Here is a 14,764-nt window from a genome sequence, read left to right on the forward strand (position 1 = left end):
GGACCATGCAGAAGCAGAGGCAAAAAGACCCTGTTTCTTTAGCCTTTCTTCATAGAAAAATGACTGGCTAACCCCTGATGGTATCTAGACAGTTTTTTGAGAACTTAGATCAAGGATGGCAAATACGTGCCAAATCCACTCAATGGGTAGTAGCTCCTAGGAGCCCTGTTTTGAGAAGATTCTGAGCCCTAAGCCAAAGCAGTGCTAAGACTGGAAAGGTCTGCCATGGGTGCTAGATGGGGCGGCGGGGGGGGGGGGAATGCGTATTTGCCATCACTGGCTTAAGCAGACAGGACTGGCGTGTGGAGAGCACAGGCGAGGACTAACCATGGTTCTTTGTTGATTCTAATATAATGCTGCTCCCAACACACATGCCAATGACTAGCCTGCCTCCCTACTCTGGGTATCATGGTTTGTCCACAGTGAAGTTCCAGTCCTAGATTTTAGCTAAACTCTGAGAGAAGAATTTTCATTCATAATAAAAATAATGACACAAGCTGTCGCCGAGTGTTTACTATTTACAAGGGCACCAGTCCTGGGAAATTTTATATATATACATGACTTCCACACCAACCCTCGAGAGAAGGTGCCTTCGCTGTAGCTGAAGGAGTAGGTTCAGCAGCACTGCTGCACTATGCAACCTTAGGAGCACCATTCTTCGGAGTTCTATTATACACTGAGACTGCCCTGGATTTAGAGAAACTAAGGATCATGTCCAAGGTCATTCAGTAAATGGCGAAGCTGGAACAAGAGCGCAGGTCTGACTCTGCACATGTTACTAACAGAGTTTTTAAGTGGCCAGGAAGGGAAAAATGTCCTTACATGTTCTGGATATGGGTCTAAGGATGAACTTACCCCTTCCTGAATAAGTGACACGTGTTGTTTAGACCAGGTTAGGGTATCTGCTGTTAATTCTCAAGCCTGCTCATAATCTTATTTCATGCACCACAGCATTTCATAACAGACTATTTGTCACTTCCATTTCCAAAATCCATTTAAGTTCAGCTGACGAGAAACTGTCACAGGTGGAGTGGCAAGTGGGAAGTTCATCAATAAAGCCAGATTTGGAACACAGAGGATCTTGTCTAGTCCTTGGCAACAGACACAAGGCTAATGGCAAGAAGAGGGCAGGGTTATGGTTGGCTCATCCACTAGAACAGTCACTACTGTGTCCTTGGAGGAGTCACATGTGAAACCCCAGAATGTTAGTTTTACCTGGAGAGCAAATGAAATGTACAATCTGCTTACTCTTTGCTGGCAGCTCTGGCAGCCCTGCTATTGTATATTAAGGGCTGTGTTCTAAAAAGATATCAGTTGAATTATATAATTCCAAGGAGAAGATATTAACATTCAGGCAGTGGGTGTGTCTGGGAATAGTTAGGACAAACTGAAAAGAGAGATATGATGCCTGAAGATCCCCAAACATGCCAAGCATGAAAGCTCACACTCAAATCTACATGGGTGTTGGGGTCCCGTGTGAAGCTCTTCTGGTAATAAAGAGAATGGGGCAAGTCTGCATGAGGTCATCTTTAGTGTGGAAAGTAAATATGATCTGCCAGTCAGAAGATATGAAATAAAGAACTATTTTCCAAATTAAGCTTCCAGAAGGAAATGGACAGACTTCACAAATAAGGGATTTCATCTGAAAAAAATTTGGAGCTGCTTTTCTATTATATTAAGGATATTAGCTTCCTCCCCCACCCCCCTTTTTCTTTTTTAAAGAGAACCCTTACACCAAAGCTCAAGAAGCAGTGAATATTCAGGATGACTGAAGAGGTAAGACAAACCAGGAATTATTACTAGGGGCATCTGATACAACTAAATTAAAATAAATAGCACCTAGCTCTCCTAGCACAATCCTTGCCTATGAGGAGTCCAGAAATCTCTTACCTCCTGATAGAATTTTTCCATTCGTTCTGGGTCACAGGCTCTACATAGCTATATAGAAGGTAGACCAGGATGTGCCTGGCAATAGCTGTTGTCCACAGGGATGGCTCATAAAGAAATTTATGTCAGACAGGCAGATAGTACTGAATACCATAGGTGGCAGGAGTTCTGCTTAGCAAAGCTCTGTTTGAAGGATCTTCATGACCTTGTGTTCGTAATGATAATCTTGTAGTGAACTAATAAATGCATCCTCCAATGGCAATCAATGCCCACTATACTCATTTCCAGGCTTCAAATTTTTTTTTTTAAAGATTTTATTTATTTATTTGAGAGCGAGACAGCGTGAGCACAAGCAGGGGGAGCGGCAGGCAGAGGGAGAGGGAGAAGCAGACTCCCCGCTGAGCAAGGAGCCCGATGTGGGACTCGATCCCAGGGTCCTGGGATCATGACTCGGGCCGAAGGCACATGCCTAACTGACTGAGCCACCCAGAGGTCCCTCCAGGCTTCAATTTAGATGAGGTTTAAAGCAAGTACTGTGGACCAATCTAGTAGAAGGATGCAAGAGGAAGTCATGTTTGGGCCTTCTGCATCTTCACTCTCAGACTGATGTGGGTCAGAAGTAAAGGTGGAGAGGGAAAAATCAGTCCAGGGACCCACCTCGGCATTGCAAAGGAACCTGCTTATGGAGGGACAACATCTGTCAGGTCTTAGGGCTATACTTCCTAATTCCTTTTTCCTGGTAGGAACAAACTGAACTGGCAGAAGAAACATCAGTCTCTTAAGGAGGAGTTTATAGTAATAAGGACCAATTCCCCAGGGAAAGGAAGAATCCCTCTGCTGAAAAGGATTTTCTTCCCTGAGACAGAATTATATCCTTGAGACCTTCCCTACATGTCCCCAAGGAGGCCAAATCTCTTGTGGCCCTAAACCTTATTCTTTCCCCAGCCCCAACACTGGGATGTGAACACTAGTCTCAGGAGGGCAGTGAGGCCTATCAAACTTTACCAGTCAGCCTGTATGATATAATTACAGGTAATAGGATCTTGGCCAAGCCAATGAAAAATTAGGCCCAGCAGCTATTTCAGAAGAATGGATGCAATTCTATGCTTGACTGGCTATGAAAGTTCCAAGCAGAAGAATAGGGAAACAGACAACAGCCTAGCTGAGCCAGCAGCTTTGCAGAGAGGAATCCCACTGGAGCCAGCACACTGTTGGCGCCTATCAGCACATGCTGCTGAGCTAGCTTGGGGAAGGCTACTGGTGACTGGTACCTGGGGAGCTTAAAAGCTGGCAGGGGAGACCCAAGCAGCCAGGGGATGGGAAAAACAGGGTGACATGACAGTATCCTCCATTCTTCATTTTCACCTCACCTCTTCTCATTGTGATGCCATTTTCATTTAGGGGCTGGAATGGGAATTGAGGGCCTCCCTTCTAGGGCTTTTAGAGATACCTGGCAAGGGCCAAGAACCCAGAAATGAAGGGGCTGTAAGTAGGGAGGTAACAGCCTAGTATTCACGTGGTACTTACAGCCTATCACTGAACAAGAGTTGGTTGACTTGAACTTCAAAATAAACCCTTTGCCTCTTTAATAGTTTGATCCACAAAAGCAAAGAATGGGAAATATACCTGGGAGGGAAAGAGATGAGTAGCCTACTGGGAATATGATGAAGGGACACTAATGATTTCTATTTGAACAGTGGAAGTTTTTCAAAAACACTCACACATCATGATCTCATTACCTTTAAGTATCTTGGTTGGAGAGCTCGGGAGACCCAGGGATGTCAGGGTCCCAAAGTAAGAGCAGAGTCAGGTCTTGGTAATGCACTTTTTCAACGAGAAGCTCCTGACTTAGCAGCTGTGTGTCTGGCCTCAATACTCCAGTCTTCCTCCCTGACCCACAAATGCTGAGCATAAAGAGCTTTCCCAAAGAACTACAAAGGACAACAAAAGAGCAGGCCTTCTTCCCGATCTCTGGAGTTAGGTCACAGGAAACCAAGTAGTGGATTTAATGAATGTCTACCTATTAAGCATCTCTTATAAATTACGCAAAGTACAAAGAACACAAGGACAAAAATCCTTGTGGATCCAGTCCTTGAGAAGCTTACAATCTGGGGGGGTGGGGGAGACTGACACATAGATTCCTTCAACGTCATTGGTCAGTGCATGACAGATGTGTGCACAGGACGCTATGGGAACCAAAGGAAGGGCATCACACCCAGTCTGGGAGATCAAGGAAAACCTTCCCAGAAAAGGAGGTGTATCTTGAAGGATAGGTAGGAATAAGAAAGCAAAGAAGGGGGATGGTTGATACACTGAGTGGGGAGCTTGGGCTGATCTAAAGAGTGGGAGAGATGAAATGGAATGGTAAATATGGGGAACTGTGAGAATAAGGTCAGTGAAATGAGTAGTGTGTAAGACATGAAGCTGGAGAGGTAATCAAGGATATATGTAAACTAAGGAGATTAGACTTTATCCCAGAGGCAATGGGGAGTTATATAGTTCTAAATGATGCACTTACTAGATACGTCTTTTAAGAAAGATTAGGAACATGGATATATATGATCAAGCTGAAATGGAGCAAGATAGGTCAGAGTGGAATCATTAATTAAAAAAAAAAAAAAAAGAAAGAAAGAAAAAAGAAAAGGAAAAGGAAAAGGAAAGCCCACAAAAGTCAAACAAAAGATGAAGTAGGAATCAGGCAATCGAAAGATGTAAAAACTGTGACAAGAAGAGAATAAATATTTTGGGAAGGTGTGGCCATAGCAAATCCCTCGGATCCCTCTGGAGTCTTGTGAGCATCCAGAATCAGACTCAGTGGTTCCTTAGTGCAGATGAACTCTCAGTTTAACTGCTGGATCTTTAGGGAAGTCCTTTATAAATTAATTAGGTCCAGATATTTGAGGGTTGAGAAAGGACATAATACTGCTAAAAGAATGACCACATTCTAATAGAAAAATTGGCAAAATCTGGGGAAGAAAAAGCACTTGATTTGGAATGTAGACATCTGGGTTTTGGTATCTGCTCTACAACAAGCTCTGTGAATAGAGGCAGGTCACCGTGCATCTCAGTTTCCTGAACTGTGACACTGGGATAATATTGCTCGTGTAGGTTTGCTTTGAGATTAAATGAAATATTGTATATGAAAGCACTTTTACACTAGAAAACACTATATAAATGGAAAACCTGATCACTATTAAGAGTGATTTTTCCACTCTTAATTTTCTATTTGAGCCCCCTTCAAAGAAAACAGCCTCTAATGGAAAACAAAGACCACTGGTGGGGGATGAATCATCAAGAGTGTGTGGTGAGGTAAGAGAAAAGCCTTAGCCTCCAACAGCCCTTAACACCTCACAGAGTTAAGAGGGTGGTTTAGAAAGGTGACCTTACTGCATTCTCTTTTCCCTGGGCAGTGGCAGAGGTAATCTAGAATACGGTGTTCTTTGCAAATGAGTGAAATGCTGGTAGACAGCTGGCTCTTCCCAGCAGGTTATTCGTGGCTCAGCGAGGGTTACGGGACCCAGGGACAGTCTGAGAACAGAGTCTCGCTGGCCTTATGGGCACCAGGTTTCCTTTACCCTTCTGGGTTTCCCAGTGGCTTGAACTATCCTTATTACTTTCATCCAGAGATCTAACTTTGCTATTGCTCCTTCTCCCATGTGTCTCCTGCCCAGGGAAGGGACCTGCATGGGCAGACGGGAATAGCAAGGGTGAGGGCACATACCACACTATGGGGAAATGTGGAGAAACAGTTTCAGTGGTAAACTGCTTGGACCGTTATTATCTTTCTCAGACAAGATGCAGCACACTTGGTGGTAAAAACAAAAAACAAGAAACCATTTTTCTTTTATTCTAAGGTTTCTCTCCCGAACAGCTCTCCATAAATACACACCAGTATTCACTGCCAAGTCCATATTCCTCTGAAACGTAAATACATGTTCTTCAGACAGCAACAGTTGCTTGTGATCTTTTGTGCATCTTTGTTTTTAAAAAAGCGGGGTAGTGGGAGTGAGGGGATCCAGGACTATGCCCTGGCCACCGAAACCTGCAGCAGGAGCTCCCCAGGGGGGCATCCTCCCTTTTGATGCCCGCAGGAGAAAGGGAGATAGGTCAGGGCAGCAGCCAGAGTTTTCAGCTCAGGCTGTCCAGCACGAGGACATTTTCCAGACAGCAGCAAAGGGTGATTTCTGAGATCTCAAGAGGACAAAGGGGTCACTGAGAAAGGTCTTGGAAATGATCACCAAACCTCCAACGTCCCAGCTTCTGCCCCAGGGAAATGTACCTCTCAGAGCCTGGCACTGTGAAGAGGGTTAAACTGTGGCACTGATCTCTTTTCATGCCTTAGAGCCCCTTCTCTAAGAGTGCAGGATTTCCTGACAGGTGTGAAGAGATCCCATGTGACTGTTTTAGTCCCAGGAAGGGCCTCAAAAGGAAGAGGATGGCTTTAGATTGCTAGATCAGTGTTTTAGATAGGAATACCAAGGCAGAAAAGAGTCGCTCAGAACCACATGATTAACTGGAGCTCGAAAACTGAGAGCGTGCACATTTAAGCCAGTTATCTACCCATTAGCTAATGCTCACCATTACTTCTGGGAAGATGCTAGCAATGGGCACAGTTCCCCATCTGGGAAGCTACACCAGATCTTCCTGTCCTTGGCAGTGCAGCAGAGAACTGCCTGAAAGAGGCAGCTGTACTGCGGGAGGGGGGCACACAAGCTCATGCCGTCCAGTGGGACACAGCGCTCATATAGCTCACAATCAAAGCTACAGCAATGGACACAATGATCTCACTCTGCGCGGCCCAGAAGGAGCCCAGCCTGAGGCAGGAGACATGAGAGCAAACTGTCATTTTCAGGGCTGCAAGCTATTTAAACCAACCAACTAAGCATATACTTACTGTATAGCAAGGGTCAGCAAACTTCTTGTGATAAAAAGACAGATAAGTAAATATTTTAGGTTTTGCAGGCCTTATGGCCTCTGTCGTTAACTATTCAACTCCGCTGTTAAGAGGATGAAAGCAGCCATAGACCATAGTACATAAAACAATTAGTGTGGCAGTGTTTCAGTAAAACTTTATTCATGAACACCGGCAGTGGGCCGGATTTGCCCACCCCTGTTACATCCTAACTGAGTCAGGCTGGGAAGAACTGTTGAGCTAATTGGACTTCCTCTAGAGTTCCTTGGCTGCTTTGGCCTTCAAGGCCACAAAGGGTCAGGTAACAAGCTGGTATCTAAAGTGCTCTTTTTCTTGCCCTGGAGCAAGAATGCCAGAACACCCAGACCCCTGACCTGGAACAGTCTTCCCAGACTCCTAGCTCAGGGAAAGAAACAAAAGACAACTGGGGCGCCTGGGTGGCTCAGTCAGTTAAGAGTCTGCATTTGGCTCGGGTCATGATCCCAGGGTCCTGGATTGAGCCCCGCATTGGGCTCCTTGCTCAGCGGAGAGTCTGCTTCTCCCTCTCCCTCTGTCTCCCCCTGCCCCCACTTGTGCTCTCTCTCTCTCTCGCTCTCAAATAAATAAATCTTAAAAAAAAAAGAAAAAAGACAACAGGAACTAATGGCCAAGGAGAAGGACCACGTAGAAAAATGAAGAAAAAGAAGAAATACAATGAAAGGTGACAGGAAAGACAGGAAATGGGGCTGAGTGGTAGCCAGGAATGTCAGTAGTTCCGTGCTAACTAGTGTCACTGTAAAACACATTTAAGGAAAGCAGGGCTATCAAGTCTCCAGACAATGGGGACCATCTGAAATGTAAACAAGAGACTTGCGAGAGACTCTGGTAGGTTCCACATGAGGCTATGGGATGGAAAGACTACAACACTCTCTTTACCAAAATAGAGAAAGAAGAGGCAGCAATTACTGCTCTGGCTACCCAAAGCCAAGACAATGCAGTCATAAGCAGGGAGTCAGGCACCTGTGCCCCAGCTTTGTGTCTGCTCCCCGGCAGGGGGGCTGCCCCAAGGGCAGTGTCCACTGTAGGCTCTCCCCCACGCCACACCCTTTCCCAGTCAGTTTACAGGTTCACGCATATGAGTCGAACTTGATGGAGGCACCGCTGTGGGATCAAACAGGGGGCCCAGCACATGCTGTGAAATGATGACATCTGTGTGCTTCTCCTTTCCTATATGATACTGCAAGTTTCAAGTAACTGGGAAAAGTAGGTAGGGGACAGACAAATCCTGGTCAAAAATAAGATACTAAAAAAGAAAAATTTAAAGGGGAAGGATGGGACAGGATCAAGGACAATCACATCATAATACTTGATTACCTGAGCTAAAGCTGATTGTCAAAGGAATAGGCACAAGGTACAAAAAACCTGTTCAACGGGGGCCACCACGGCAGCAGCTCCGCCCCAGAAGAGCACCCGGAGTGGGGCACAATGGAGGCTGCCCCGAAGGTAAGAGCTACTGGGTGCTAGGCTGTGAATCCACACTCAGGCATCCAGACAATTACACAGTACTTTCTCCTAAGGGTGGGGGGCGATCTCTGCATCCAGGAATGCCAATTCATCAGGCTTTTCTAGATCCTTGTGGGGTAGGAAGAGGGCCAAGAGAAATGTTCTCCAGGACAATGTATGGAATAAAAATACAGGTAAAAGTAAAGTGAATAAACCTAGAACAAAACAAAAACTCCTTGTCATTCCTACACTGTTCAGAAAACAGTTTTCATACATATAATGAAGGGAAATGCCCAGGAGAACAGGCCAGACTGGTTCCTTTAGTAAAAACCTCCAAGTTATCCTGAGTTTAGGCCATACTCCTCTTTCCTCTGGATAAAGATCCTTCAAAACAGTCAGGCCAGGTAATCATATAAGCAGCTAAGAAAACGCAGAAAGTTTCTATATCAAGAGACCCCAACTTGGGGCTCTGCAAGATTGGGGCACTACAACCAAGAAAGCTAAATATCAAATCTGGATTAGACTAAGATCTGCAAACTCACATGCCAGGGGCACCAAAGAAGATGGGGAAAAATTTATCTTTTTTCCACAATCAAATATCAGCAAACATACAGACAAAGGGAAGGTCATAGTAACTAAGAGAGTAAAAGAGCTTTGGGCCACTGACTCCTCTTAGTGGTCAGTATTCTCTCTGACCACCCTTGTGCTTTTGGATATCATCGGTGGGCCAGAAACACGATCGGGTAGAAAAGTGGCTGGGGAAACAAGAGTTGAAAAAGAAAGGGAAAGAAACTTTAGGAAACGTGAAACACCAGGGGAAGACGGCGGTGAGAAAGGGGAGGGCAACACAGAAGTGGGGCATGGCAGGGAAGTGATGAGAATGTTGCTAACGGAGGTCTCAGGCAATCCAAGGAGGGCCTTTCCTCCCTCCATCCAAAGCACAACCACCGAACATCTGCTACCTCTGTGAGGTCTTTAAGTCACAGACCCTGTGTGGACTCACTTGCTTTTTCCAACCCAGAACTGCTCTGTAGTTCATTATCCAGAGGCTCACAAAGAGGAAATACTAAAATATCTGCCCCTTCTACCTAAGTACCATGCCCCAAATTACAACAGTTACTGAGAGACAACTGGAGTTTAGATTCTTAAAATACTTCTCTAGCAGGGGCCTATCTTTAACTGTTAAAAATTCAAGCTACACTGTGCAGTTACAAAATAGAGGGGAGGGGGAAGGCACTTCACATGCCAATATGAGGAGTTCTTCTTCACAAACTCGAATGCATCTTACCAAAACCAAAATAGGAGTCAACGTGAGACTGAAGAGACAACCAGGGGTAAGCACTCGCATCTCTACCCCACTGTACAAATGGCCAACAGAGCTGGTGCAATGCCCAGGTAGCTGCAGTTTGTTCTTGGGAACTGGAACCCATAGCTCTTGAACTAAGAATTCAGGACTTCTTTTGCCACACCACTTGGTTTCACAAAACGGGAAGGTAAGTGCTAAAGAAATCCCAAAGAGGCGGCAACCAAAAGCAAATAGTATTGCTCAGCCAGAAGTCAAAGAGGGGCTTTTCTACAGGCCAGGGCAGTCCAACGCAGTATCCTGAGCTAGCCTGTTCTCTTGTGCCTCTAGTGCCCAATATATTCACTGGTGATTCAAATCAAAATGAGAGATGCTGTAGCTTATGAACATCCCAAAGCCCACACGTCTGATCTCAAGGATCTACAAAGACCCATGAGTGAGCTAACCTCCTGGACCCCATAATCTTTTAGCTCTGTGCATATTATGATATTGCATGAAAGCTGAAGGGACCCTATGGGTTTGACTGTAAAAGAAATGAGGACAAAGGCAGATCTAAAATCCTCAGCCTGAGCCTGGCACACTCCCCCACTGTTCCTTTCTTGTGCCCACCTAGCAGGATGAATGACTGGAATACTCCTGGAAAGAAGATGGATCAGTTGACTATGACTTGATAAAAAATTAGCAGGTAGATGGACACCACGGCAGCTGAGAAGCCTAACTCCTGCCTGCAAGAGCCAGCCCAACAGGCAGAAACAGAAATACAATTAAATTAAGTCAGAAAACCCGCTACAGAAAATGCAATTACTCAAAGATACAAATAAATGTTCAAAGAAAATTGGCCCCTGACAGGGTTAGTCAAGCTTCTAAATCCAGCTGGAGGCAGGCAGCTCAGGCTAATTCGCCAAGGAGGAGAACTGCAAAGCTGTAAGCCCTCTGCATTAGGATGCTGGCGAGGTGGGCTTGGTGTTCGCCACGTATCCCAGGACGCCAATGGGGAGGGGTGATTTGGGGGTGCCTGGTCAATGATGCAGGGCTCAAGGAAGCAGGCTGTGGGCAGACCTACAATGGATGGTGGATGTGGAAGGCTGAGCACTGGAAAAAGTGACAGACTGATTTCTGATGTGGCAGGAACACATCAGGCCAAGGGAGCCCCATTTTCTCACCCCTCTTCAGACAAGAAGCAACCATAAGATGTCCCACCTCTCGCTGCAGCACCAGCTCCTTGGTGAAAAGTGTTGCTTCCTCACTGAAAGGCTCTCCTTCCTGCACCAAGCCTGGGAGGTTCCGGGCTCCTCTGGGGCATTCGATGCCTGTGTCAGGAGAGAAGGAGAATTTGTGATGAAAAGGGGCCCAGAAGGCCTAGCGCCCCTGACCCTACAAACAGGGCAGGACTTAGATCAGAATGCCATCACGTCTGAGATAAGGGGGCCCACAGAGAAAAACCAACACCACCAGGGCAGCAACGAGGGGCTCTCAGTCACAGCATCTGGGAATTGTCAAGAGGACCTGGGGAGTTCCAGATAAAGACGTGCAGGGAAAACAGGCACACCCAGATGTGGGATGCACCCCCTTCTTGTGCTCCTCACTCCTTACAATCCAATCGTCTCACTGTCTTAACCATCATTTTTATAAATGGCTCTCTCACCTAAATTATACTGCTCTCCCCAGCCATTCTGCCTCCCAAGAGCCATTCCAGCGGACTCTTAGACATTTTCTCTTTACCATCCGACTTTCACGTCAAATTCACAAGTGTTAATTCAGTGTCGTTTTTCTCTTCATAAGCTTCCCCCACTGTCCTCTGGCTATAGTCTGGACAATAATACCATCAGTTTTTCATTCAGAATGAGAAACAGAAGAAAACAGAATACTGATGAAGTATTAGGTGTCTGGAACCAGACAGACCTGGATTCACATCCTAATTCTATCACTTGTTTGCTTTGTGACCTTAGCCAAGTTACTGAACCACTCAAAGCCTCAGTTGTCCTATTTGTAAAACTGCTAGAATAATGTATCTACCTCACTAGGGGAGCCTAGGTGACCTAGGGGAGATTATGTACGTAAAATATGCTGTAGCATAATGCCTGGCATATGGAGAGGTATAATACATTTTAACTCTTATTGTTTTACCATTATTAGTAGTATTATTGCTTATAGTAATCACACATGCTCATAACCTCAGTTGTCTTTCACTCCATACCTGGTCTGTAAGATCCCTGAGGATCCCGTTCTTCACACTTCTTTATATCCAAGGACAGTCTTTTACACAACACAGGTGCTCACTAACCAACTCAGACTGCCTTTTCTTGCTCCCTTTGATTCAGGCATTAATTTTGCAAATGTATTTATCACTAACAGTGGTCACCGGTGACAGACCATAAAGTATGTCACATTTTGACATCCAAGTTACTTATAAATATTTCCAAAAAATTCATACCGTAGCTGTAATTTGAATGCAAAAAGCTGAACGAGGCTAGAGACACAATGAGAGGAAATGATCAAAGTATGGGGGAGGATATATTTAATGCCCAGATCTCCGAAGCACTGCTGGTCTCTGCTGCTGCAGCATAAGGCAGACCCGGGAGGTGTTATGTCTTACTTACAAGCAGCCTTAGGTGCAGGTATAAAACATGTGGCACAGGGTGTTGAGGCTACTGCAAACACCTACCAGGGAGCCTTTGGGCGAAGAGGGGCCACCACTGCTGGGACAGAATATACATCTCTTCTGGATGCAGCCAGGTGGCTGCTCATGTTTCTGGCCACAGCACGGATTCAAGGTCATGAAGCTCAGAGGAAAGGGAATAGTTTATGCCTTGGGTTTTCAGAAGCTCAAGAACAGAGCCTTCTCTCCAAGCCTCAAGGCCTCACAAAAGGAATACAGCACATCAAACAAAATAGCAGCGAGGGAGAGCAGCAGAAGGCCAGCAACTGCAGCAGGCCTGCACTCGGGCTGGTGGCCAGGGCCGTTCTCCCACCGAGGTGCACATGGGGCAGCGGAGGGCCCGGCCCAACTGTCCCATGGGCAAGCAGATCACTGGGGCTGCCTCATTCTGGGCAGTTCAATGCCAGGCTGCATGGGAGAAGTGGAACTGATTTTTGTAAAAGAGAGCAATAAACTCAGAGCCAAAGAGCCTGAGATTAACCTTGAAGGGAGAGATGGGGCTAGAGTAAAACTGAATGAAAGACAGCTCATGATTTCTACAACATCAACAGCCAAAAACACTTTTCATTTTATATCTGCAAACTAAGCAAGAACAGAACTGTCGGAGAGAAAAAATAAACAATTCTATTGAACTTTTTGGCCACATACCCACAGGTAAAGCATTGCTGCAAAACAAGAATAATGTTACAATAAGTTTCCAGTTTGTTTCTGACCTTTAGCAGCCATTTGGGTGGGGCTGAGCTGGGTGCTGTTGGTGGGGTGCTTATGAACCGGGGACTAGAACCGGGAGGAAACTGGGACAACTGACTGGGCAGCAGGAATTGGGGGAAAGACTTTTCATAAAAAGGGCACAGAAGATTCCTGAGTCTCACTGGTTGAGTAGATGTACCCACTCTACTCTGCTGTCACGATCTTGGTATTCAGGAATCTCAGGAAATCTAGACATCCCAGTAGCTCTCTTTGAATCCTGGGAGACCACAAAATGATTTAAATCCAGAACACAAGATGGCTCAACAAGCCCAGGGAGTTAAACAGATCACGCTGAAATGGCTTCAAAATGTCTTTCAGGAGAGAGACCTCTGGGCCTGTGGTGACCAAAACCCAACCACTCCATGCAGACTCAGAGGCAAAGCAGGGCCTTTCTTAGGCTGCCCCTCCACCCACCAGCAGCTGAGCTTCAGCTCTTTAAGAGGAGGAAGCACAAGCAGGTGGTCTCCCTGCCCCTTTCTGAGTGGAAAAGAGTAAACATGTCGATGCACATTAATTCCTGTCAGGCAGATAGGCAAGAGAAAGGAGAGGGAATAGAAAAGTTGCTTGAGAACAAGAGCATTATCTCTGCTTTTATCACTTACTCCCTTTTCTTCTGGGCTGTCTCTTACTTCCCTGTCTCCTCTGAAGTAACCCCTTCACAGTCAAAAACCTCAGTCAAAACTGTCACATCTCAGCTCAGGACAGACAGGGAGAGGCTGTATGCTAAAAACACATCCAATGGGAATGGGAACCTGGGTATGAGTGCTATGGGAAAAACAAGAGGTGTAAAATGAGTATTTACTGAGTACCTTCTCTATATAAATAGACATAAAGTCCGAAATCACAAAGCTACTAAGTGGTGTATAGGAACCTTAGACTGTCAGATGCTAAAGCCACTGAGAAAAAGTCCAGTTTTGGAGTTCAACAACGTTGTAACTAGAGGGTGTTATAACCTATAATGGAGATTAGGTAGGAGTCCAGGGCCTGGGTCCTCCATGTCTCGTTGAGCAGGTGAGCAGGCTCAGGGAGTCCAGACACAGCTGGTGTTTGGACATAAAGTGGAGGGGCGCTGGGCACTGGGGCCACCATGGTAGCAGCTTCCATGCTCAGCAATGGGGGAACTGCTAGGTGGTGGGGGAAAGGGGGGTGGGGAACGCTGCACTAGGAAGGCTGCCAAAACAGGGCCTGGGCAGGGAGAGGCAGAATGTACTTCTACAGATAAGGAACTGTGTAGTTGAGTGTTTTCAAACCTTTAATTTTATTGTGACCCATATATACATTTACATATGGGTATATAACTTACATATAACGAAGTTTCCACAAAACAATGGTTGATCTTGGCTACATGTGATATGTTCAGTATCTCTTCCATTCTATTTCATTAAAGAGCTGAGAGGCCAGCAACCGCAGCAGGCCTGCAGCTCGGGCTGGTGGCCAGGGTTATGGTTAAGTGAAATAAGTGAAATAAAAAAGATGGTTATGACATTGAGTTAAACCTCCGGTGGATCAAGGCCCTCAGCTTGACACTGGTGTAGACTACCTAAGGGGTGAAGACAGAAGCCTGGGAGGGCCCTAATGGCCCTCTTACAGAACTCAAAGGCTACAGTGAGTGCTTATTTATCAGCTTCTGGACTTGCTTTTGTGTCCCAAGGGATCAGGGGACAGGGCAAGGAATACTCTGTCCACTAAGACAGGAAAGCAAACAAGTGTTAACATTCTAAAGCCAGGAGGACAGCTGTTGCTGCTGACCACCAGCTGAAGGAAGACACAT

General features: G+C 45.8%; 1 protein-coding gene across 1 annotated transcript in view; it reads right to left on the reverse strand.

The window, feature by feature from the left end:
- SND1 (staphylococcal nuclease and tudor domain containing 1) overlaps nt 1-14,764 on the reverse strand; it is a 409,526-nt gene that overhangs the window by 88,227 nt on the left and 306,535 nt on the right. Inside the window, exons 16-17 of the mRNA XM_032401299.1 lie at nt 10,648-10,894; nt 6,641-6,701 (exon numbers count right to left, since the gene is read on the reverse strand). Of these exons, the coding sequence (XP_032257190.1) occupies nt 6,641-6,701; nt 10,648-10,894 (308 nt within the window). The remainder of the gene's footprint in view (nt 1-6,640; nt 6,702-10,647; nt 10,895-14,764) is intronic.

This window comes from Phoca vitulina, unplaced genomic scaffold, assembly GCF_004348235.1.
Source record: "Phoca vitulina isolate PV1807 unplaced genomic scaffold, GSC_HSeal_1.0 scaffold4, whole genome shotgun sequence".
In the NCBI taxonomy this organism is placed as follows: Eukaryota; Metazoa; Chordata; class Mammalia; order Carnivora; family Phocidae; genus Phoca; species Phoca vitulina.